At 32.7% G+C, this 25,677-nt stretch overlaps 2 protein-coding genes across 3 annotated transcripts; both read right to left on the bottom strand.

Annotated features, from left to right (window-relative positions):
• Positions 1 to 1,911: 1,911 nt before the first annotated feature.
• LOC11415917 (putative E3 ubiquitin-protein ligase LIN-1) lies at positions 1,912 to 6,870 on the bottom strand. Of its 2 annotated transcripts, XM_039830389.1 has the most exons (8): positions 5,842 to 6,870; positions 5,519 to 5,660; positions 4,311 to 5,251; positions 4,070 to 4,217; positions 3,551 to 3,811; positions 2,811 to 3,114; positions 2,203 to 2,348; positions 1,912 to 2,132 (listed from the first exon to the last, which is right to left on the bottom strand). In XM_039830389.1, the coding sequence occupies exons 1-7, from the start codon at positions 6,762 to 6,764 to the stop codon at positions 2,218 to 2,220; spliced, it is 2,850 nt and encodes a 949-aa protein (XP_039686323.1). In that variant the 5' UTR covers positions 6,765 to 6,870; the 3' UTR covers positions 1,912 to 2,132; positions 2,203 to 2,217. The 2 variants fall into 2 exon arrangements, with proteins under 2 accessions (XP_039686323.1, XP_003594462.1); XM_003594414.4 differs by having other exon boundaries at positions 1,938 to 2,348.
• Positions 6,871 to 10,657: 3,787 nt separating this feature from the next.
• On the bottom strand, positions 10,658 to 15,876 carry LOC11426598 (BTB/POZ domain and ankyrin repeat-containing protein NPR1). The gene is made up of 4 exons (XM_003594416.4): positions 14,449 to 15,876; positions 12,871 to 13,624; positions 11,345 to 11,542; positions 10,658 to 11,065 (listed from the first exon to the last, which is right to left on the bottom strand). Exons 1-4 carry the CDS (start codon positions 15,001 to 15,003, stop codon positions 10,803 to 10,805), a joined length of 1,770 nt encoding a protein of 589 aa, XP_003594464.1. The 5' UTR covers positions 15,004 to 15,876; the 3' UTR covers positions 10,658 to 10,802.
• Positions 15,877 to 25,677: the final 9,801 nt, after the last annotated feature.

The raw sequence follows: 25,677 nt of genomic DNA on the forward strand, positions 1-25,677 counted from the left end.
TTTGTATAAATAATCGAATAAAATTGAATTACTTCCATTATTTTTATCTATAAACGTGACAAACCAATACATAAAATCTTGTTTGAAAGAAATAGTCACATTTAATATTTGTCCGATGGAAATAAAAAATTGGACAGCACGCTAGTGCATAGAAGGACAATGAAAGAGCATTGGTGGGGTGGCTAATATTCTCATGTATTAATGGCTGCTACGTGACAATTTATACCAAAATGAACTCTAGTCGCATAACATGTTGCTAGATTGGTGTGTGATCTAAAATAAGATGGTCCAACCACACAACAGTAACTTGCCAAAATGTACTGGGGCCATCTGAATTGGATGAAGCTTGAGGTGTAAGGATGAGGAATTATGATGGAAGGAAAAGAGTGGTACTTGACAATGAAAGCTTGGCTAGAATTTCCTTTATGAGAAGGATATGTCAAGGATAATCACTTTAGCAAAGTGTGAGTGTAAGTCCTTGTTGTCAAAGATATTAACTTGTCCTCCTCACGAGGGCATTGTGTACAGTTCAAGAATGATTGATCACTATTAGACATGATGAGTACACGTTATCATTCTTCCATCTAAAAAAATTACACGAGAGAAGAAGAGCAGTTATTAGGTTTAGTTTTAGTTGAAATGTTGAGTTAAAGTTATTTGACTCAAGTGATTAATGATTGAATTCAAGTGATTAATGAGCTTTATCAGTAGACGAATCGTTCGCTCGTGAGAACTTAAGTTCGATTTTTGGATGAAACAAATCTTGGTCAGACTATACTTAACTCATGGTTGAACTTCGGATTACCAGAGTCCCTTATATAAAAGACATGACTTATATATTAAGTGACTTAATGATTTTGATGTTGAGGGTTTCTCGACTTCATGTTTAAGCGACTTAATGTTTTTGGTGGAGAGATGTGTTGATATCTTGTTAGTCTTGGACTATCGGTTTGTTATTGCTCTCGACGTTCTGATACTCCGGAACATAGAGGACCTAATTATAATTGTGATATTTGGAGAATCAAATGGCCAGATGAAAACAGTTAGGCCATAGTTGTGATACTTGAAGAACTCAACTAATGCAATTGATAACGGAGGGACCAAACTTGTGCAATCGTTTTACTTGAAGGATCTCATTTATACAATTGGTATCTCAAAGACCAAAACTACACAAATACAATATTAGAATCTAAACTACAATTAGAATAAATTATCTACCAAGTTACTCTCTCCGTTTTCCACATTCTAAGTAATTTTGGAAGATTAGTTTTACTTAAGACCGCACATCAATAATTGCTTTAAGTATTTTTGGGTCAACCTACATTATATTAGGGTTAGTTTTTTTTATTGAAGGACATATTAGGGTTAGTTTTAAAAGTATGATAACTATTTAATAATAGTGTAATTAGGCTTCAAAATCCGGCATCACATTATATTTCAAGTTTTCTACCCGAAATGGTTTCTTGTATTAAATAATACTCACAAAAACTATTCAGTTATGTCTTCTATCTTTAACAAAAAATTAAGATTTTTTATCCAAGAGATTCTATTTCTGAATGCTCACCCTGTCACAGTCTATAGCAAACAGTAGCACATGACCAAGAGATAAGTTGTTATACATGTGTAAACAAATAAAAATAAAATAAAAATTGTAAGGTTCTATTTTTGTCCAATTATTTTCTGTTACCCATGTGACCAAGTGCAAACACAGAAACAGTTGTAACATTAGTACAAATTTTGTAGTCTAGGACAAAGATGACACTGAGGTCGAGATGAATCTATGTTAGGCATGTCCTAGCATTCTACTCATCTTTTGAAAGTTCCATTTCTTCCAATTTTGTAATGGTTTCTTTCTTTGGCAAAACAAACTTTTTCATAATTCATATATTTGAAATCATAAGCTTCTACGAATAAAACAAATATTAGGTTTCTCTTGCTGGAAAATATTCCCTACCCTATCAAACTAATCAACTATACAAAATTCAATGATATATGGTTACAATCATACTTATTGAAATGAAATGGAATAATACTAATATTAAGGAAAATACAATCGACTGAGTGCAAGTTTGAATTGACCGGAAGATTATCAGAATCATTATATATCAATGTGATTTTGACGTAAACTCTTCTACAAAATCACAATATCATTGTATTTTTTTCAAACTCAGCGTTCATCGAAACATACAAGGAGAGATATTCAACAAAATCATAATATTATTGTTTTAATTGTATGCTTCTTTTTGAGAATATTGAGATAAGCTCATTTGCAGTCCACGTCACCAGGGAGAGATTTCTGAGATGTGTGAGTGAGTCTTTGTTGAGTGATGGGAAGATAGAGTCACATCCTGCTAGCAATATGACATATTAGTAAAGACAAATGAAAATGAAGAAAAGTTAAACTATATAGGATATAAATTAGCAATTAAATTAAAATTTATAATATTAAGAACATGTTCTGAAACCATATCTTATTGAAAGCATCAATGATGCCAAATCTTTTAATTGTAGACAACATAACTGTGACCACAAATTTTAGTACAAAAGTTAAAGTTTGGCATGGAATGAATACTTAATGTAATTCATTAAAAATTTCAGACAGATTGGTTCCTCAAATTGCCATTTTCCGTTTGGCAGGGACAATCATTGTTATATGTAGGGGTCGGGGTTCGAACTCCGAACACCTCACTTATTCAGCTTAAAAGAAGGTGAATTCTAGCCACTTAACTAATTGACCAAAATTATGTAATACCTATAATTTCGAATTTACTCATTTGACATGACTTAAGAGATGTCAAGAAAATATGTACCAGAATATTTTGTAAGATACAACAATGAATATGAAGATAGAACTCTTTCTTCAACATCATTATCATAATTCAATGATTGTAGTAACTGTGGTGTTAAGATTGAGAAAGCCATTTGTGGCAACTTTGTATCTTCAACTAAGTGAAGGTAGCTACACATCCATGAAATAGTTGTAAGACTTGCACGTGCTAAACTTGGAATGCCATTAGCTATAGAATTTGCAAGTGCAGATAGCAATCTCTTATTTCCACTTTTGAACAAGACACATGCTGCTCTTTTTTGCCAACTCTCACCTTCTTCTTCCTCCTTTAATCAATCATATACAAAAAATAATCAAATAATTTTCGAGTACTAAAAAGGGAATCCACTAATACTAGAAAAATGTCTCTTGTGTGAAGTAAGAAAGACAAACTGAAACACAAGAGATGAAATAAACATGTCATCATATATTGATGTTAACACCCTCGACTTACATAATCGAAATACGTGACATTCAAATATCGATAGTCTAAACTTTTTTTACTTCTTTAAGTCTACGAAGTGTTAGTTCAATGATAAGAATTTGATCTTGTTATCTCAAAGACGGAGTGCGTATCTCATCTAAGACATCTGTAATATGGTAATTAGTGTCTCTTTATTTAATAACAATTTTCATCTTCTCCAATAATTTTTGATAATTATGTATATAATTTTTTATTAGCATCAAACAACATAATAAAAAAATATTTGAACCAAAGCATACCTTGTGAATTGAGTCATAAAGAACAATTTCCTTGCAAGGGGGAAATGAATCTTCTAAGCAAAATTCTTGGAAACCAGCTTTTTGTAAAAGCAAATTTTCCATCAACGATTCCCCTGCATAAGAGAAATGACCTCCTAATAAGAGTAGAGCTTTTGCTGATTGCTGTTGAACTCTATCATCACACATTTTACAATTTAAAGCAGCTACAATTGCCTCAATAGCTTCTTCTCTATATATGCTGCCCTTGAGATGTTTATCTTCCTGCAACACATCTGCTATTGCATTAGTGAACTCTTCAACATATTAAAAAATTCATTCAACCCATAAAGAGTTTCAAGCATGATCGGAGGTTTAGGGTTCGAACCCTAGAAACTAACATAACCACTAACTTACTAACATTTGCGTATAAAATGTAGGAGGTCTAAAAATTATGATTTTTAAATGAATTTGTGTCACAAGATTACATAATTGTGTACAACCAATATTTTCATATATGCAATTATAAGTTGAGTGAATTACCATAAGATCAAGCATCAATAATATCACTGCAACTAAAGGCCTTTCTTCTAGTGGAGCCTTTTGAAGATATATGAAGAAAATGTGCATTGTGTTTAAGCCACTCCATCCATCTTTGAGTCCTCTTAAGAATTTCAAAATCTTGGTTCTTCTGTTGTGTTTTCCAAAACAATATCAATATAAAAAATTAGAACAAAAAAAGAAAAGAAAAAAGAAACACACGATAAGAATAAGTAGTGCATACCTATCAAGGTGAAGCAATTCAAATAGCAAAGACAATGCATAACCACTTGAATTTTGTTTCCTTCCAAGAACAATGAGTTCAAGCAATGAACTCTTGTTAATATTCTCAGCCAAATAGCTTCTACAGCTTCCTTCGGCTCGAAGGCAACACGAAATAATCAAAGCAGAATTCTCCTTCTCATGAATCTCCCCATCATCAATTCTTTTGATGAGAAGTGTCAATCCACCAAGTGAAAGAACTTGTCTTGCATTCTCCAAATTCTTATCTTCATCAAAACCATTGAGAAGTTGGTCCAAAATGTAAAATGCTGCAACTTGAGGACTACATTGCACTGTGAAAAGTGTCTGCAATTTGTCTCCAAATTCCAACACTCTAAGTATCAATGGCACCCATTCTGATGATATCATTTGTTTTGCCATTGGTTTTGATAGATAAAGAAGTACCGAAGCCTTAAGAAAAAGACTAGTGCTTCTTAAAAGTCTCACAAATAGTTCTAGTTGTGGATCAGAATTTAGTATTATTTGTCTAATTGAATCATTCCTTGTAATTAATTCTGCTAAAATTGATATAATCAATTCAAGAATTTCGTCTTCAGTCGAGACGAACAAAACCTCTAAGATACCTTGGACTACAATAGATTGTGTCAATGCTTCTTCAATGAGAGGATCACCCGGAGAGTTCAACCAAGCTTTGGTAACGACACGAATAGCGAATTCACATTCGGTTAGAATATCGGATGAACATATAGTAGTAATAGCTTCAACTAAGTCACTTGAAAGAACACTTGAGGAAGCATTCTTAGATTTAATATAGTTGATTTTTGACATGGTTTCTGTTGGTATGAACCTGCAAGATAAGCACTGAAAATAGTCCAATCTTTGGTGAGCTTTATTCTTATCAATTTGGTTTGATGATCTTCCAAAAGATTTTCTGTCTTCTTTCTGTCACAAGTGAGAAAGGAGATTAGATTTCTGAAATGCAATTCTGTATATAAGTGCTTATGAATAGGCTATTTCTATAACAAAAGGTAACATAAAGTCAAACTGTTCTAATATAAGAGTTATAAGTTGTTTTCACTAGTTATCTTTGAGAGCTTATAGAAACAACTTATAGACATGTCATAGGCTGTTTCCGAAAGCTCTGACAAACAGATAAGTAAATCCAAATTGGCCCTTAACATATATAAATTTGAAGTAACTGAAACTAACCTGAACCGAACTGCATCTATAATCATCTCCATACATTTTTTTATCAATCTCTAATCCCTTTCTTGGTGTCAAAATTCCAGTTTGGTCACGAAGATTAGTAGATTTTTGCTGCTCTTGTTTGAGGCCAAACACTTCCTTGTATCTGTTGCAAAAAAACCAAAATTTTAAAGCACATAATATAACTACTCACTCAATAATGAAATTTAAGGAAAAAAAGTACATGTATCTTGTCCGGTAAATATATTCTTTTGCTTATATTTCGTTCCAGAGGGAGTACTATATACACATATTTTTATATCATAAAAAAATGGTTGTTCACTTACAAATTTGGATTAATGGAAGTATTTGAAATTGAAGAATCTGAAGACATTCTTCTTGATGACCTAAAACTTGGTCTTGATGGCAAGGGAACAATTGGAAGAGGAAGCTCACTAGCACCACTAACTTTAAGCCATTGTTTATAATACATAGCAAAAAGATAAGTTCCACTATCCATTTTTTCATTGTAAACTTTGTTCAAAACTTTGACTTTCTTTTCTTTCTCACCATGAAATTCATTTGAAAGAAACTCAAACTCACTAGTATACCAAATTTTAAGATGAAGAAGATGAGGAAGAAACAAATGGTCCCAAAGATCAGGAAGAAGATAAGTTCTAGCCAAATTTGGTGAATAACAAAACACTTGAAGTAAATGCTTTGAAGAAACTCTATCATTTTTGTGTAGCTTGTAAGCTATTGCTAAGTAAAGATGAGCACAAGATGAGAGATAAGATTTAGAAGAATTCAAAGAAGAAATTTTGGTTAAAAGCTCAATAGAATTTCTTAAACTTTTCATCATTGTAACTTGTTTCTTTGTTCCTTGATCTTCTATCAGTTTATCAATTTTCTTCATACAAAATTCTATGTTCACAAAGATCTCATCATCATCATCACCTAAATCTTTTCTTCTTTTTCTTGTTCTTACTCTATCCAAAAAAGAATTGCATTTCTCTCTTATGATTCTCCTGAAATTATCATCTCTTACATATCTTCCTATGTAACCACTAAGTATACCAATCACTGCTGTAATAATGGAAGATTCATCCATTCTTGAATCTTCTGACACAAGAGACTTTGGATTTGATCTTTCTGAAGTAGAACCTACCCTTTTGAACTGAGATGAAGAAGAAGAAGAAGATCCTTTTGGACCATTACAAATATATGAAGAAAGTGGTTGTGGAAGTTTATGATGTTGTGAAGAAGCCATGTGTTTTTTATGATTGTGTTGAATGATTTTGATTTTGAAGAATGAAGAAGAAGAGTTAGAAAAACTTGAAAAAGAAAAACAAATATAAGATAAAATTTAGAGACAGGTAGATTAAACTTAGCTATATGTGAATATAATAAGAACAAACAATGAAGACAAAGAAATGTGTTGGATTTTGTGGCTGGTGAATCTTTTTAACTATATTTTAAAATTGTTATTTGATTCTGTTGTGTGAATTTGTTCAACTCATGAGTTAAATTGCCGCCACATTTTATTAACAGTTACTTGCAAATTGTATTTGTAAATTTAACTAGACCATACAAAATTACAAATAAGTACTTTTATGTCAATAAATTATTGCAATTAAAAACAGTACTCTTAAATAAGTACTTTTAAGACAGTAACTTTATTATAATTTAATTTAATGTCATGGACAACACAGTACTATTTATTGAACTTTGTTAATTTTATTTTTATATATTCTGGTCTAATACGGTTAGATTAGGTTGATCAACTTGTGCGGTTGTGTTTTGGATTTTACTATGGGTATATATGTTCTTTTTTGTTTTTAAGAATACTATGGGTTTATTTTGTTTGGTTGGTTATTATGTTTTGTTTTCCTATTTTTGACAAAAGGAAAGTAACTCATTTTATTCAATAATAATGTTTTGGATACAATTAGTTATTTATTTAAATGAATAAACGAAAACTATCATAAGATGATGTAGTCGCCCTAGTAAGATTATGAACAATTTTATTGGTTTGTCTCATAATAAATTTTACCTTTACGTTTGTAAAAAAAAGTCGAGAACTTAATCCTACTTTATCAAATAATAGCTCCAAAATCGGTTTCGTTTCTTCTATTACTATGGTAGCTAACTATAGCTATCAACCACTCTCAACTATGAGATTTCGGATTCGAACCCAGGTCGCGACATCCGACCTTACAATTTCAATATTTACCAGTTGAGCTATGACTTTTAGACTTACTAATGACATTGTTATAATTGCAAATATGTAGATATGGCCTTGGTGTCAACTCCCGGGATTTAAGTTTCTAGCATGATAAGGCCAAAATATTTCATATGTCCTCAATACTTTCTCTTCTCCCTTCAATTTAGTCCAACTTATAACTTTTGACTCATGCTTGTCGTATAAAATAGCAAAGCTCTAACTTTCTAATTATTTTAGAGCATTTGTAATTTTTTGTCTCATACTTATCGTATAAAATAACAAATATGTAACAACAATCATTATAATTATTCTTTAAAAAAGTATATAAAGTTTTTTTTTTTTCACTTTACAAAAATGCTTTTTTTATTAGAGTTCTATCTTTACTATGAGAGTCAGATCTTCAATTTTTTAAAGACAACCCTGAATCTAAGGCTTCTCCTTCATCTGCACTTGTCACAAGCGAAACCCACTCAATTTTTTGCAAAACCAAAACTTTTTTTTATTGATGTTTTGTTGTTTGGTTTCATTTTATGTTTTAAGAATTTAATTCATATATAACGTTATTGGAAATATTTTCTACATTGCGACGTCAATCAGTTATAACTGTCATATTTTTAAAATTGTTTGTCTTTTATTCTATCTACTTCTAAAATTACACACATGAATAATGACCGCGATGTGTTTGTATTTTAGACCGACAAGGCATGGAAGTTTAACTTCTTGTTTTTTTTTAGGAGATGGAAGTTTAAATATATGTTTCACTTTGTATTAACTCATGTGATTATTTTTGGGTGTTTCGCTATATACGTCACTTTTTGTTTGTATTCTTAGTTTCATCGGTCTCTGTTCGTCTTGAACAGGGATTAGGTTGTTTAATAAAATAAATTTGCTGATTCAAAAAAAAAAAATCATTATTTACTAACAATTTAATAAGCATTGCATTAGGCTTTGTTTTCCATTTTTTTTCATTGTGCGGGTGGTTTTATATCAATTTTTGATCTGAAATCATTGATATACATCTTTTTTCTCTTTCAATTTTAACAAATAATTTTAACATAGATTTAGTTTTTTTCTTAGTTGTTTCGTAATCTGAGTGTGACGTTGTGTTGTTCGTCAATTTACATGACGCAAAAAGGAACGAGGCAATCTAAAATTTCGGAGCAAGGAAAGTACGGCGTAGGGATGTGATTGCGAGAAATACCACAACCTCGTGATGTGGAAGCTTGAGGCGACAATAAACTGACTTGCTATCATGAGTTTAACTCGGATGTTCACGTAACTTGATTATAGGCTAAGTGGTTGACAAACAAACATCATTAGGAAACTTAACACCAATTTGGATTTTGGTGCCACAAAATGCTTGTAAAGTCTCTCTTATATCTTTCCAAATTCAATTATCTTTACTCCAACTCAAATATACATATTTAGTACATCATTCTTATCGTTGTTACACCAAGTTTATTTTCAATGACCCAACACTATATTTCATACATCATCGATTTTATAGCTTTATTTAATATAAAATAAAATCGAGAGGAACACCGTATTTAAATGCGTTTTTAAGAGATATAGCAAAATGTTTGAGACTGAATATCGAACTTTCTAAGAGTTTTTATCGGAGACAAGCATAGGGTGTACAAGTATAGAGTGTTATTTGATCATTAGGTCATCACAAATTTCTTTGAGAAATATCAGCAACACTTTCTTTTGAACAATCTCTCCAACACTTATTTTTTTATTGGATGAAATTAAACAATTTCTAAACTTAGGTTATAATTTATAACTCGAATAAATGACGAAATGTATTTACAAAATCCGCTCTACTATGAAAGACATTTACACAATTGACCGAATTGCATGATCAAATCATATGTCTTCTTAATCACTTCGTATCACTATTGATCTCTTTAATTTCCAGCAGCTTTCTATCAAAATATATGATTAAGCTACCCAAACTGCTGTCAAAAACCACACACACATACATGCCAAAAAAATAATACACTGAAACACAGAAAAGAAAGCCAAAAACATTGCAGAGAAAGCATTGCAACAAAATCCACAGATCTGCTCTGATTTCACATTGACTCAATCTTTTAACTGCTAGTAGCCACTGAAATGTTTTTCTTGCTTTGTCTTCATAAACCAACCGACACTAATTTTTTTGTACGAGTTAGCATTATTGTAGTGTACTATAGTCCTGCTCCTGGCAAGACTTGCTGTGCTTTATTTATGAGACCTAGTAAATTTCCATAATCAGCCAAGACATTTATTCACGAGGCTCAAATTATGTGCCCATATTAGGAGTTAGTTTATCCAACAAATAAACGGTAAGTCTTCACGCTTGCCCCACCAAAGTAACTGAGTCCCTAAACTCAACTCACTTAAACTTCCACTCGTAAAAAAATGAACAATTATAGTCATTATTAGAAAATTATTTGTTGAAATTATGTGACGATAAATTTTATTTATAATTTAAAAAATGATAATTAAATTAAAAAACACTTTTTCCATATGCTAATGCTTCACATTGATAAAGACAACCATTACAATGTTTTTATTATATCAGTCCATAGGTTGAGTCTAGTAGAAAGGGTTAGACAACCACATTGTGTCAACGTGAAAACCAAAATTTGAATTTCAACTAAAAGAGGTACTGACATTATGTGTCACACGTATCCAAAAGAATTACCTCTAATCGAAGGAACCTATGGAAAACCGCAAAAACTATAACTTTTTTTTACAATACATTTGCTGAAAATTTTGTTTCTATTTATTATTTTCAAAGTTAAATGGAACATTATATTTATTGTTTTATCAGTATTACATTTAGTTATTATTAATTGTAGTGTGTTTCTTGACATAGAACAATACTGCGGAATTAACATATGGTAGATCTTATACTTTTTGTTTTTTCAAGTTTTACAACTTTACACTATATATTTGACAACGAAAATGAAGGGATAGGAAATTATTTTATAGAGAGGAGATTTTACAATTTTACATGAGTTGGCGGGTATTACCCTTTTAAAATTTTGCACTATAAATATGTAAGACATGAACAAAAAGACGCTATGCTTTTTTTTGTTACATTTTTCTAGCCTTATAATATACAGACTCTCTAAGGGATGAAGAGGATGATGAAGAGGAAATCCCAGAGCGACTAAACTCAGCTTTGTCTTTGCTGAAAGCCTTGTTGACATCATCTTTAAGCTCAACGAATCTCGTCCTCTTGACTCTTTGCTCTTCTTGGGTGCCCTTCTCAAGGTAAAACAAGTCAGGTAGGTCATCCTCCATGAACTTGTCGAGCACTTCCGAGCAATGAGGAAAGTAGCGCCGCCCCATCTCGACTGACACCACAATAGAACATAGAAGACAGTAGGACTTAGAATTGTACATAGAAACATGGATAAATAAAGCTAAATCTAATCAAAATTAGCTCAAGACAAAGTTGAAATCAATCAGCAGAGAATCAGATGGCTTCTCTACCCGTATAAACCCAGAGTTAACTGAATCCACATCATTATAGAGAAGTCACCTGCTGCCCTGTGATTCCATTGGAAGTCGCCGTTACCATAAGAGTATACTATTAAATAGCAAAAGATTTTATTAATAAAGACTGCAATTACCTGTTTTCATTAGGGCTTCCATCCTAGAAATAAGTCTCTTGTTTTGCATTATGGGAGTTTCATTGAGATCAACCTCCCTTAAGTTTCCATTGGAACCTTTTGATGCCGAAAGACCAGCAAACTCGGATGTTGTCTCCGCACGTGCAATGTCCATGGCTAGTTTGGCTTCCAAAGGGAAGAATAGTCTTGCAAATGCCACTGCAGTAGACAGCAATACTTGTTATTTGATGGTTTTTGAGAATAAAAAACCAACACAAACATAGTAAATCACTGAATCAGTTGAACATAACAATCAAAAAGAAGACAAACATCATATTTATTAAGAGAATGAAATACCAGCATAAATAAGACAGGCCTGGAACAGAAAATAAAAAAAATAAAAAAAAGATTTTATAGAAACTAGCTCCTGAATTTTTCAGCCATATGAAGGTGGTCTCAGCGCTTCTTCTTTTAAAAAATATCATTTCTTATTTTTTTTTTTTAATTAAAACTGGAGCAAGAAATTCTTAATCGATGCTGGTAGCCTTTGTGAAAGACGTCTAAAAGCATCAAGAAATTCTTCCTCTATAAGATCAGTTGCTCCTAATCCGAGAGCTGTAGCAAGAACAAGGATTGACGAGCTTTCCTAATCCTTTTCACTTGAGTGTTCACTCAAACTCCTTAATCAGTGAATACAGATGGTATGAGTTTGACTTCTTCCTTCTCCCTTTCATGCTCTAAATATTCAGAGTAAAATGCTTGCACTTTTCTACATCTCAACTTTTTATTTTAAACAATATTTTCCCAAGGTGAATCCAATGACCAAGGAGCAAGAACCCTAAAAACTGCAACCTGTTACTATAAAGCTCCTTCCATGGTACATGACGAAGAGGTCACAGGTTTGATCTATTGTGTAAACAATCTTACCTTGCAATTACAAGACGCTAATACCATAACTCAAATCTGTGACCTCTTCGTCATGCAACAGCAAATCCTAATCATTCGCAAGGGAATTAAAAACCTTCAGCAGAAAATTGGCCCTTTGTTCTCGCCTGAATTCCTTTTGCTAGATGAAACTTTAGAATTCTCTACCCTAACGTGGTAACTTGTGAATCCAACCACTTCCAAATTCCAGCCTTACATTTCACAGAACCATCTAAATTCTGAGTTCAAAATTACATAAAGTTGGTGTCAAAACTGTTTAGACCGTGAAAATCAATAAAGCTGGCAAATCCAATGGTCAGTTTTCCGAGGTCTAGTAACACAAGGAGTTAAAGAACACAATCCAAACCCCAAAATTTTATGTGGTTCTTCCGAGTGGCATTTTTCACAAACAAAAAAACTCAAAAATGGGAAGCAAGGATCCTACTGATCAAATACAAAGTAAAATAGAAATATACACAGAAAGAAGTATGAAAACAAAATGACTCAGTTTTGGGAAATTTTCATTCAAAGGCATGGAAACGAAGCATTCAAAATCCTAGAAGCTTGATCCACGACAACAATATCTAGAACATAAGCAACAAGTTGAAGGAATATCACCATACCTCTGTTCTCAAGGTACAAAAGCTTCATGTGGAGATCATCAGCCACTGTGTGGGAAGACACAGAGGGATCTGTAGCCAAAGGATTCCTTCGCATTTCTCTTTCAAGAACATCAATGCATATCCGGTCTTTATTTGTTTCTTTCCCTTGTTCTGTTTTTGTGTGATAATCCTTTGGCCTCGTCAACCTCCTACAAATACTAACAGCACTCTGACCATCAAAAGTCAAATCCGATGCACAAGCCCCTTTCGTAAGAAGCGATACTATAATTGAAGGCTCCTTACGCATGGCAGCAATGTGAAGCACTGTGTACCCTCGAGAATTCCGAAGATTGACATTAGCCAAACCCAATCCAAGGACTTCAGAAACAACCTTAGGGTCACAGTGGGCTACTGCATAGTGGAGAGCACCGGCTTCATCTAAAGTAATGTCTGACTCGTTTAAAAGAAGTTTAACAAGCTCGACGTCGTCCGAGTCCAATGCCTTGTGAATTCTAGTAATTCGTTTTAGGGACAAAGTGTCCACTACAGGAGCATCGTTTTCGTCATTCTGATGAAGGTCGCGGCGGAGCAATTTAACTTTTTCCGAGAGCTCATGGGGAAGCTCTTTCTCAATTGAGATCTGGTCAAGGTCCGATCGTGCCACCCTGTCAACACATTGAGCGGCGAGTTGATTCAATTGACAATGGAAAGAAGCCATAAGGATTGAAATGACATCTTCCACAAGAGCCTTCCCGACAAAGTTAAGAAGACGTCTCTGCAAAATTTGAAGTAATACTTAGTTTCTCAATCCTTAACCTTGATCAGATACAATATGGCTAGTAATTCAGATGTGAAATTAGTTTGCAATTTTCCAAATATGCCCAACATAAGATGCCAATTATGCCTAAAGAAAGCAAGACATATGGCATTTTGATCATAGAGGTTAATTTCAAACCCCTTCAAAATCAACAAAAGTAAAAGTTGTATTTAATCAACAATAATAGGTGTATAGTGAAGATTTTGTTTTGGAAAAGGAAATCATTGATATTGTACTACTAGCAAAAATTTTGATTTGGAAAAGGAAAGCATTTATATTGAAGCACTACTACTTGCTAGATATATGAAACCTCTTCCCATGTTCTGAATCATCATACAAAACATCTTGGCATAGAACATGACAATAGCCTAATAGATAATTAATTATTCCTAAACTTGAACTAAATTTCATAATATAGAGAAACAGAAAGGACATATAGAAAAATGTTCAAAGTGGGGGTCAAGAAGCAGCTATGAATCCCAAATACTTCAAAAATAGAAGAGTACCGACCGACACGCGTATCGGATACTAATAAGCATCTCATACTTCCCGATACGTGTCCAAAAAGTATCTGATAATAATCTATACTATTTAAAAAAATATATATTTTCACCTTTACTTCTCAAATACATCTTCAATGCTTTTTACCAACTAAAGACGCAACTGTCATCCGGGATCCCGGATACGATACGTGTTCCATACGTCTAACTAACTATACACATTGAATTGTATGTTTCTTGTGACAGATTCATAACAACTATCACCATAGATATAATGTTTACCTGGAAAAGTGATACCAACTCTGGTATTTGAAAAATGGAAGAGGCATACATTAACTCCACAGCAAAATTAATTGCAGGTCCGCAAGCATCATGAGCACAAACATTATCAACACATGTAGACACCTCCATTGGAGAGGGTTTAAGTTTACCACTATATACATAGCTCAAGAATATAAGAAAAGCTTCATAACCAACTTTGCCATAAGGCAACAAATCACTCAAACAATACTTCAATCTCCCTTCATTCTTCGACAATCCTTTATCTTTACTCCTCTTAAATATTTCATGGAAAAACTTACTTCTAGAACCTAGAATACACCGATGAATTCTCACCGGAATTCCCTCCACAATGATATCGGCATCACCATAATCATAATCAGAATCAATCAAAAGCTGCTCCAAATTAGAACTCAGCTTATTCAAACTTATAACCTCGAGGTTACGAGCATGATCGGAGCCATTAGGGCATATGTTGTGACTAATGGATCCATTTGACAAGTGTGACGATGATGTATTATTGCTCAAAGACGATGAGGGTTCAGCCGAATTAGCCATTAATTAATTTGAGAATCTATATGAACCTATAACATAATCTTCTTATACCACAAAACTCAAAAACATTAATGTGAGATATGATAACACTAATGATGATACTAAATAAGAGCTTGAATTTTCTAGAAAAGAAGTAAAAACAAAAACAATCTATAAATAGAAAACTTGTATAACACAAATCTGAACAAAAGGTAGCTGCAAAACCTCACATCACATAAGACATGATATGATGCAACAAGTCACAAAATTCCAAGAGAACATAGCTCAAAAGTTGAAAAGAATCAACAACTATCCAAACCAAAGTTGCTTAATAACTTGTTACCAAAAAAAGTTCCTTAATAACATCAAAAAAAGTAACAAAAGAGTACTCAATCTGTTCTCTATATCATTAAAAAGCTAAACTTGATTATTAAGTATGTATGCAGATTCTATAAAACATAAATAAAAAAGATTAAATGATAAGGTACTTGTTTAAATTTCCAGAGCCACCAAAGCAGCATAATCAAACAAAACCCAAAATTGAAGAAAACAAAATCACTATAAAAAAAATGATTTTTTTTCAATTGAGTTAGATTGAGTGAGAAGAAACAACAGTAGCCCAGAAAACAAAAGTGTGAATTTTTGTAATGAGATCCATGGAAATTACAAAAAGGTTGAAACTTTGATACAGAAACAGAAAACCCAGAGGGAGAGAATCACGGGTCAAGAGAGAAAAGTCAAAGGGTAAAAAAAGAGGAAGTTTCTGAAGGGAAAGAAATGGGAAGAAGAAGAGAGAGAGGATGAAAAGAGTAATCAGAGTGAGAAAAGAGGAAGTTTCGTTAATCGTTTTCAAATGGTTGAGAGAGAGAGAGAGAGAGAGAGAGAGAGAGAGAGAGAGAGAGTGACTGTACGCGCGTAATAGATGGATGGTGATGGCGATAAGGAGATGAAGTGGTTTGGATGACGAAAGAGATGGCGTCACCGACCCCAGCTGGGGTTTGATTGCGTTATCAATGGCGTCACTCTCTCCATAGATCAACGTTTGGAAAATGGATAAAGATTCTTTCTTTATTTTAGTCAAGGATACAAGTGTTTTGTGACTCTTGTCTCGACAAGGTTTTCCGACTAGTTTTATGGAAACATTCGAGAATATGATCAAATTCAATGTAGATGTGAGCTCTATAGATAACTCAGGTTGTTTTGGTTATAATGGTCTTTATTAGGAATTCGTTAGAGGGTTGGATTCTTTTTTTAAGAAAGAGGGTTGGATTCAACGTGTTGGTTAAACTCAAGATGATACATATGATTGACTAAAATTATGCATTAAGGTGTGTAAAGTTGGCAAAACAACACTATATTCTTTATTGAATGAAACTGGCTATATATAGTCATTATTTACACTGCCTAGTTATACAAGTAACACTAGACTACTACTTATTCCTTACAAACACTCCCCTAATCTGAAATTCAGTAACACATCAGATTAAAGGAAACAAGGAAATCAGCAAGCAAAATTCTACTAAACATTCTAAACTATCAAAGTGACAAACTCCAAGTCTTGCTCTCAATTTGCTAAAGCTGTCCAACTTCAAAGGCTTAGTAAGAATGTCTGCAATTTGATTTTCAGTACTGCAGTGCACCAATTCAACTACACCATCTTTAGTAAGATCCCTTAAGAAGTGATATCTAACATCAATGTGTTTACATCTCCCATGCATGATTGGATTCTTTGAAAGCTTAATAGAAGAACTATTATCACAGTGCAGCTTAGTGCATTCCTCCTGAGTCTGACCAAGATGTTGAAGGATCCTTCTCAGCCATATGGCTTGACAGGCACATGAAGAAGCAGCAACAAACTCAGCTTCAGTGGTTGATAAGGTAACAATAGGTTGCTTCTTTGATGACCAAGACACAGCTCCAGTTCCCAGCTTGAACACATACCCTGAGGTACTCTTTCTGTCATTTATATCTCCAGCATAATCTGAATCAGTCCATCCTTCAAGTCTGTAGTTCACTCTTTCTTTCTTATACAAAACTCCAAGAGTGATGGTCCCTTTAAGATACCTGAGGATGCGTTTTACACAAGCTTGATGCATCTCAATTGGTCTTTCCATGTATCTAGCTATTAAACAGACTGAATATGCCAAATCAGGTCTTGTTGCAAGAAGGTACATCAAACTCCCTATAATCTGCTTAAACTTGGTTGCATCAATACATTTTCCTGCTTCATCCTTTGAGAGCTTAATTCCTGGCACAATTGGATTGCATACAAAATTGCAGTCTTCCATACCAAATTTAGACAGGATTTCATTTGCATATTTTTGTTGATGAATGAATATACCTTTTGCATTTTGAGTAATTTCTACACTTGAAAGTACCTCATCTTCCCCAAGTCTGACATAGCAAAATTCTTCTTCATGGAGCATTTGAAATCTTCAAAGAACTCTTCACAATTTCCAGTGAAGATCAAGTCATCTACATATAGACTGACAATCAATATTTTCCCTTCAGTATGCTTCACAAATAGTGTATGCTCATGTGGACACTTTTCAAACTTTTGTTGACAGAAGTAAGCTTCAATTTTACTATACCAAGCTCTTGGAGCTTGCTTTAAACCATATAAAGCTTTTTTCAACTTGTAAACTCTGTCATCTCCTTCCTTTTCATAGCCTTCAGGTTGCTCTATATAGACATCTTCAACTAGTTCTCCATGTAAAAAAGCACTTTTTACATCTAGCTGATACACATTCCAACTCTTGCATGCAGCAACTGACAAAATTGTTCTTATAGTGTCCCACCTTGCAACTGGTGCAAATACCTCACTATAATCTATTCCATATTGTTGAGAGTAGCCTTTAGCCACTAGTCTGGCTTTATACTTTTCCACTTTCCCTTTTTCATTCAATTTGGTTTTATAGATCCATTTGACACCAATTTTCTTAGCTCCTGAAGGTAAACAAGTGAGATTCCATGTATTGTTCTTCTCAATGGAATCAATTTCTTGATCCATTGCTTTTCTCCATTCTTCATGCTTAACAGCTTCTTCATATGTAATGGGATCACTATTGGTACTAAAGACAGCTAGATTATGTTGTTCTATCTGCTCATCTATCTCTTCACCTGAAACATAATCATGCAAATATTCAGGCTTCTTTCTTATTCTTCTGTCACTTTGCTCATTATGGTTTTCAGTTTCAGAAACTTCCTCATCAGTGCTATCATCATTGTTGGATGATTCACTATTTTCATTGTTGGATGATTCACTGTTATCATGCTCTTCAATCACATCTTCACTACCAGTTTTTTCATTGTTCACTTCCATCTCTATCATTCCAGTATGTGTTTTTTCATCCCAATTCCAACTTTTTGATTCTTCAAACACAACATCTCTACTCACAATGATCTTCTTTGCAGCTGGATCATAGAGTTTATAGGCTTTGGATTCTTCACTGACACCCAGTAAAACACATTTTGTGCTCCTATTATCCAGCTTCTTTCTATTCACATTAGGGACATGAACAAATGCTAAGCAACCAAAGACCCTGAAGTGTTTCACTGTGGGTTTCACACCACTCCATGCTTCTTCTGGAGTGATATATTTGACTGATAGAGTTGGACTTATGTTCAACATATAAGCTGCCCATTTAACTGCTTCAGGCAAAAACATTTTTGGTACATTTCTTCCATTGAGTAAGCATCTTACCATATTCATCAGAGTCTTATTCTTTCTCTCTGATACACCATTTTGCTGAGGTGTGTAAGCAGTTGTTAACTGTCTTTTGATGCCTTGGTTGCTGCAGAAGTTAGAGAACTCATTAGAAGTGAACTCTCCTCCTCTATCAGTTCTTAGACATTGAATTTTACAACCAGACTCTCCTTCAACAACTGCTTTGAATTTCTTAAAAACATCAAAGATACTGGCTTTATCATGTAGAAAGTAAACCCAGGTTTTCCTGCTGAAATCATCTGTGAAAGTGATAAAGTACCTATTCCCTCCATTGGATTGTGGATTGATTGGTCCACACACATCACTGTGGATTAGTTCAAGCTTCATTGTGGCTCTCCACTTTGCCTTCTTAGGAATTGACTCTCTATGTTGCTTTCCCATCATACAATCAGAGCATACATCAGATTCTTCCTTCAATATTGGTAAATCTCTCACCATTTCATTCTTTACCAAAGTATTCAGACCTTTATAGCTCAAGTGTCCATATCTGTCATGCCACAACTTAGTTTCATCCATGCTTGATGTCTTCAAACACATAGGAACAATAACTGGTGCATAAATGATATACATCCTATTTGAAGACATTTGTGTGGACATTATCAAGCCTTTTTCTTCATGAAACACTTTACAGGAATCTTTCTGAAACACAATAGTAAGATTCTTTTGTTGAAGCTGACCTATACTTAGCAGATTGTTACTTAATCCTGGCAAATAATGCACATCTGAAATCACCTGAACAATTCCTCCAATGAACAATTTGAGGTTCCCCTTTCCCATAACATGCATCTTTGAATCATTTCCCAATTTTACTGATGATCTAAAGCTATCATCAAAATCAAACAGTCATTCCTTAGAACCTACCATATGATTGCTACATCCAGAATCCAGAAACCATACCTCATCTTGAGCTTGAACTGAGTTTTGATTCTGTGCCATGAGAAGCATTTCTTCACTATCATCATATGCAGCATAGTTTGCATCATTTTCTCCCCAACTGGGACATTCACTCTGATAATGGCCCAATTTGTGACATTTGAAGCATTCAACAAATTCTTTACCTTGTCTTCCTCTTCCATGACCTCTAAATCCAGTTCTTGCACCTCTACCACGCCCATTACCTCTTCCAGATACCTTCAATGCTTGTTCTTCCTCTTTAACAAGTTGAGATCCCATTCTTTGTTCATGAACAAGAAGACTACTCTGCAACTCATCAATGGAAAGTGCTGTAACATCATTTGATTCTTCAATTGAGCAAACAACATAATTGAATCTTGATGTCATGGATCTCAACACTTTCTCTACAATTACTGTTTGCTATAATCTTTCACCATGTGCAGTCATACGGTTAACAATTGCAAGAGTTCTTGAAATGTATTCATTCACAGTTTCACCTTCTTTCATAGCAAGAATCTCAAATTCTCTACGTAAAGTTTGCAATTGAGCACGTTTTACCTTTGTTGAACCTTGATACTTCCTGCGCATGGAATCCCATATGTCTTTTGCACTATCACGAACAAGAATAGTCTCCATAATTGATCTATCAATGGATTGGAAGAGGTAGTTTTTCGCTTTCAGATCACAAAGCTTGCTCTCATCTGCAAGCTTTCTCTGCTCCGGTGTTGCGTTTGCAGGTGCAGCTGTGATTCCATGTTCAATCAGGTGCCAATACTCTTTGGAACGAAAGAGATTTTCCATTAACATAGACCAATGATCATAGAAACCATCGAACTTTGGTATTGCATGTGGAAGAAACGATGAAGATTCTGTCATAGTTGCAAGATAGAAGATGAATGTAGGTTGAAACCACCGTAACTAAATTGAAAGGCACTGTAACTAACTCTGAACCACCGTAACTGACTTTGATTCTCTCTTTCTCTCTCTTCAAACAAAACTGCGTTTTTCTTTTGAAGTGAGAGAGAAATCAGGGCCCTTCTAAGCTCCTGATACCACTTGTAAAGTTGGCAAAACAACACTATATTCTTTATTGAATGAAATTGGCTATATAGCCATTATTTACACTGCCTAGTTATACAAGTAACACTAGACTACTACTTATTCCTTACAAGGTGGTGGAGGAGATCATATCATCTCTTGCATAAGATATTGGAGGAAGACAATTAGAGTGGAGTCCAAATTAATCATACTATAAAATCCATGTTTTTGATATTCAACTTACTCGTCATATCTATTCCAATGCGGATAGTGTAAAATTCCGACCACATTGCACAACAGACCAAGACTACTATAGAAGTTACATATGATATCCTGAGTTTTTTTTATTTAACATGTGTCTTTAAGACACATTTAACAACATCTTTTATTTTTTCAATTAATGTGTTCAGTTAAATGACTCTTAATCAATATTGACGTGATATATTATATATCACACATCATGTAAACGCTGATGTGACATATATTACATATACATGCATACAATAAATAATTTCTATTAAAAAATGAATATTTTTTATTTATTGAGCTTTATTTTTAATTTTCACTTCTACATATTAATCATAAATTATTTGTATCAAGATTTTAAAGTTAATTATTGAATTAAAACACATGTTCGGTTCAATTTATATTTGTTTTGATGTAAATTTGGTTATATGAAAAATTCAAGTGATAAAAAATTATGTATTTTTAACCTCAAAATTTGGTTATATATTTTATAATTTTTTTATTTTGATAAAAATAATTTTATTCATACCTTATAAAATGAATGTTGATTATAAATAACATATGTGAACCGGTCTAAAAAAGCTCGTTGCTTGTTGGGGAAGTGAAGTGTAATGTTGATACAACAATTTTTAAGGAACAAGGTTGTTATGGGATCGGTATGTGTTTGAGAGGGGATCGAGGGGAGTTCATTAGAGCGAAGACAACTTGGTACAAAGGCATCCCACAACCCAAAGAAGTAAAAGCAAGAGGTCTAAAAGAAACGATAAAATGGATTTGATACTTTGAGGTTTTCTTTAATGTCTATAGAACTTGATTGCGATAAATATCAGTTTTCACCAAATCAAACTAATTGTTGAATCAAAAGTTTTTTTATTAATTAAGTAGACCAACTCTAAGTACACTTTAAAACTAATATGGGAATATTATGATATCGAGATATGGTGTTTCTAGTTTCATTTTTAGAAATGTTAGAAAGATGGTTGGTGCGGAATGCACTGCAACAACTAGTCAACTATGCATTGCAACAATGGTTAGTTTACTAGTTTTTCTTTTGACTGAATAATTAGTTTAGAGTTAAAATAATTCTGAAATATATAACTCCTATTTTCCAACCGCTTACCACATTACCGTTTTTACAAGTTAGCTCATTTTTGTTTTTATTTTATAAAATACTCATTTTTATATTTGCAAGTGTATATAAAAGAATGTATCATAAGTACCCTCCTTAGATAATTTAAGTTATCAAAATATTCATAAGTGTAACAATTTTGTCAAAAAAGAAAATGAAATGCAATACCCCTCAGTTTCGAGATGTTGGTATTTTTGGGAGCATAAATCAAGATAACAATCATTCTATTGAGATAAGAGCAACCATAAAAAAGATGTTAAACACTGCATTTATATAAAAATATTAAGATGTTCGGTATATGAATCTTTGAATTTATTGTTATTTTTATTTTGACAGAATGTTTCTCAACATCTATTAATCGATCTAATGTGGAACCTCTAACTCATTTGATGTGATCAATGTTATTTGAACACAACAATGCCAACATCAATGATACAAGGGACATGGAGCTGGAAAATACTTGAGTGATATTAGCTTTTGATGACTCTAGTAACAATATTAATGCACTTTAGATAAAAGAAAATGGAGGTACAATAATTAAAATAAATTATTAAAACGAGAGAGAATGATTGATTTAAAGAGAGACACGAATGTTACCAATAATGTCACTAAAATCTAATATCATTCAAGTGCAATCTCATTGAGCTTGCATAAAAATCAAGATGAGCTAAGAAATTATTAAAAAAAATATATCCAAATTCATGGGCAAACCGTATACAAGTATGGTGCGACTATAATACAACTTGTGTTCACATAGCATTTTCACACCCTGAAAGTGCTTCCACTTCCACACCATGTCAAACGAGACTCTAGTTACTATTTTCAAGACATTTTAATAAAATAATACAAAAAAGTGGACCCAATATTATAATACTTGGATTCTCATATTCATGTAAAAATTGTTAAATTTTAAAAAATAATAAACATACACTATCATTTTGGTCAAATTTCCCTAAAAAATCTTTTTGGTCAAGTTAAAAAAAAAAAATTCATGTTCATCCAACGAAAAACGATAATAATTAAAGTTCAGTCGTAAGATAAATATCATTTGAGTTTAACCGTGAAATAAATATAATTTGATAAAAATTGTTTTATCTAAAAAATAAAATTTAGATTCTTTTAAATGATTCGTCTATGGATAAAGATCATTATCAATTTGTATTCCATTGTTATATTATTAATACTTTTGCGATTGTTTAATGTACATTTCTATTCTCAAAATACGGGAGCATTAAAAAATTGAACGCTATATACAGGCCAATATCTTCTTATATATATATAGGTCAATATCTGCTGACACATGATCTCAATTATTGGTGTAAGGACGTATGCATGCTTGAATTAAATATTCAATCTACTTGCATGGAATTTGCTTCAACGATAACACTATACTTTTTTATTTTAGAGTACTAGAAAAATTAGTTGAGAGAAAAGAACTCATTACGTGTATTTTTCAGATTTTTCTATGAAGATCAGTGACTATTAAATGATGGAACGAACGTCGTATATTTATTTATACATATTATATATTATTTATTTTTAACTGTTTCTTCTTTGTAGTCACATTTTTTTGTCATATTAATTTATTTTTATTCGATTGTCGAATTAATTTTTTAAAGTTCAAATAACATTGCTTCTATAAATTATTTTTTTAGAAAAAAGAGTCTAGCGGGTTAAAAAGAAAATAAAGTTAACAAAAGAAAATCACCTGTCTCATCAAACCAATATGCATAATGATTTCTCTCATATCATATGGATGAACGTGACAATCTTTCTTTAAAGCTTGTGAAATATGTGTGCCGATATTGTATGTGATTATTCTGAGTGTCGGACGTAGAGTATATGATTTCAATTTAGTCACTTTCTGTTGGTATTTAAGTCAAAATAATAGTTTCACTTTAATCTTTGTCAGCAAAAATAATGAGTTTAATGTTAAAAATATAAGAGGTATTTTGAGATCAAATTGTAAGAAAAATGAGAACCGAAGCTCATAGATTGATTGAATGATTTAAAAGAATAAGAAGCGATAATAACATTTTTATTTAGGCTTAATTGCACTTTTGGCCTCTTAACTAATTAAAATATAAAACAGCCCCTATATATTGGAACTTTGGCAGTTTTAACCCTCAAGACGACTTTTGACTTAGTCTTCATTGACGTGGCACCCACATCCCTTAAGTGAGGTGCCACGTGTCGACCATTGTGAGAAAATATTAAACGTAAATAAGTTGTAAGAATTAAGAGTAATATTAATATTTTGTAAAAAAAAAAAAAGATTAATATTAATATTAATATAGGGATATAAGATATTCATAGAATAAATTTAAATTTATAGAAGTCGTAAATGAAAATAATTAGGTGTTTCCTTGGTCTAAATAAAGAAAATAACCAATTCTTTATTTAGACCACTAAATTTATTTATATTAAGTACAATTATTCTATTTTTTATTCTCAAGGTATAAATTACATATTTTAGCCATACAAACTCTTAAATTTAGCAGCACTACACACAATCCTTCATTACTTCTATCAATTCATTTATTTGAGTTTCTAATACCACTTGTCAATTGCCAAACATTATCACTAATACAATCTATCTCTTAGGACAAAGTCTGCTGCCACACTCTTGGAACTTTGATCAAACTTCAACCGCATTTTTCACTCATGAGATCAAAGGCTTGTTGAATTGTTTCTCATTGTCATTTTTAACGGGTGGATATTTTACCTAACCCAAACCGGAGTACCCTATATGGTTCAACCGGAGTACCCTATATGGTTCGGGTCTTGGGTTTGGCCAAACCCAACCCAAATCAACCCACTTACACCCCTACTGAACTGTGCCCTTGAGCAATTGCTATTTACGACTAATAGATAATAATGAGTAAAAATTTAGACCATTGTTGGTGGCCATCATCAAATGGAGAGAACACTAAATGTAAATAATAGCTTCATTTCTTCCAGTGTCATAAGTTCTTCAAAAATCATGACTACTACCCACATTCACTTTTTTTCTAGAGAAATACTTAGTCAAACCTCCTCTTTCATAAGTTCATAGGAAATATGTCTTAAAATGGGCACATGAAAAAGGTTTCTTTTAGTCAAGCTGAAACATATTTAACCTGTGCAATTTGAGATATATTCATCAATTCATTAGTGCAAGTTCAATGAAAATTAAAGTTTCATCTGAGGAGAAACAGAAAATCAATACATACTAAATAAGTAAACTTTAACACACTTAGAAAGAAACAGTGAGAATGGCTTTTATAAATCAGACATAAGTTTATAACTGAATGAAAGACCATGGTCACACCATATATCCGTTTAGAGAGAAAAAAAAATCCTTCAGCCATCACAATTTTGATTGAAACTACATTATAGATAGTGCCGGCATAACCAACTTTGAAAAAATGCAATCATTTCTGCCAAAACAATATTCATAAGCTAAACATTCAGATCATATATTTTACCTATAAAAACAACTTTACTTTTTAATATTACACAAAAGAATACAACTTGCTAAATGCAATGCTATACTTTTCAATACTAATTTTAAAATCACTACTATATACTACTTCACTCTCTGTTATGACACTATTTTATAGTTATTGTATTGCTTTCAATAACAATGATAAATAAATCAAGTGCTCCATTTATTTCATAGTCA

Source organism: Medicago truncatula, chromosome 2 (assembly GCF_003473485.1).
Source record: "Medicago truncatula cultivar Jemalong A17 chromosome 2, MtrunA17r5.0-ANR, whole genome shotgun sequence".
NCBI lineage: Eukaryota > Viridiplantae > Streptophyta > Magnoliopsida > Fabales > Fabaceae > Medicago > Medicago truncatula.

What these genes read in the sequence shown, in the direction of transcription:
- LOC11426598 (XM_003594416.4), bottom strand. Translation starts at nt 15,003, where the DNA reads ATGGCTAATTCGGCTGAACCCTCATCGTCTTTGAGCAATAATACATCA. An exon ending in AGTTGGTATCACTTTTCCAG is followed by an intron (nt 13,625 to 14,448) that starts GTAAACATTATA and finishes CAAATTTTGCAG; the next exon opens with AGACGTCTTCTTAACTTTGT. An exon ending in GGAAGCCCTAATGAAAACAG is followed by an intron (nt 11,066 to 11,344) that starts GTAATTGCAGTC and finishes TTGTGGTGTCAG; the next exon opens with TCGAGATGGGGCGGCGCTAC.
- LOC11415917 (XM_039830389.1), bottom strand. Translation starts at nt 6,764, where the DNA reads ATGGCTTCTTCACAACATCATAAACTTCCACAACCACTTTCTTCATAT. An exon ending in TATTGATGCTTGATCTTATG is followed by an intron (nt 3,812 to 4,069) that starts GTAATTCACTCA and finishes GATGTGTTGCAG; the next exon opens with GAAGATAAACATCTCAAGGG. An exon ending in GTATCTTACAAAATATTCTG is followed by an intron (nt 2,349 to 2,810) that starts GTACATATTTTC and finishes TATTGCTAGCAG; the next exon opens with GATGTGACTCTATCTTCCCA.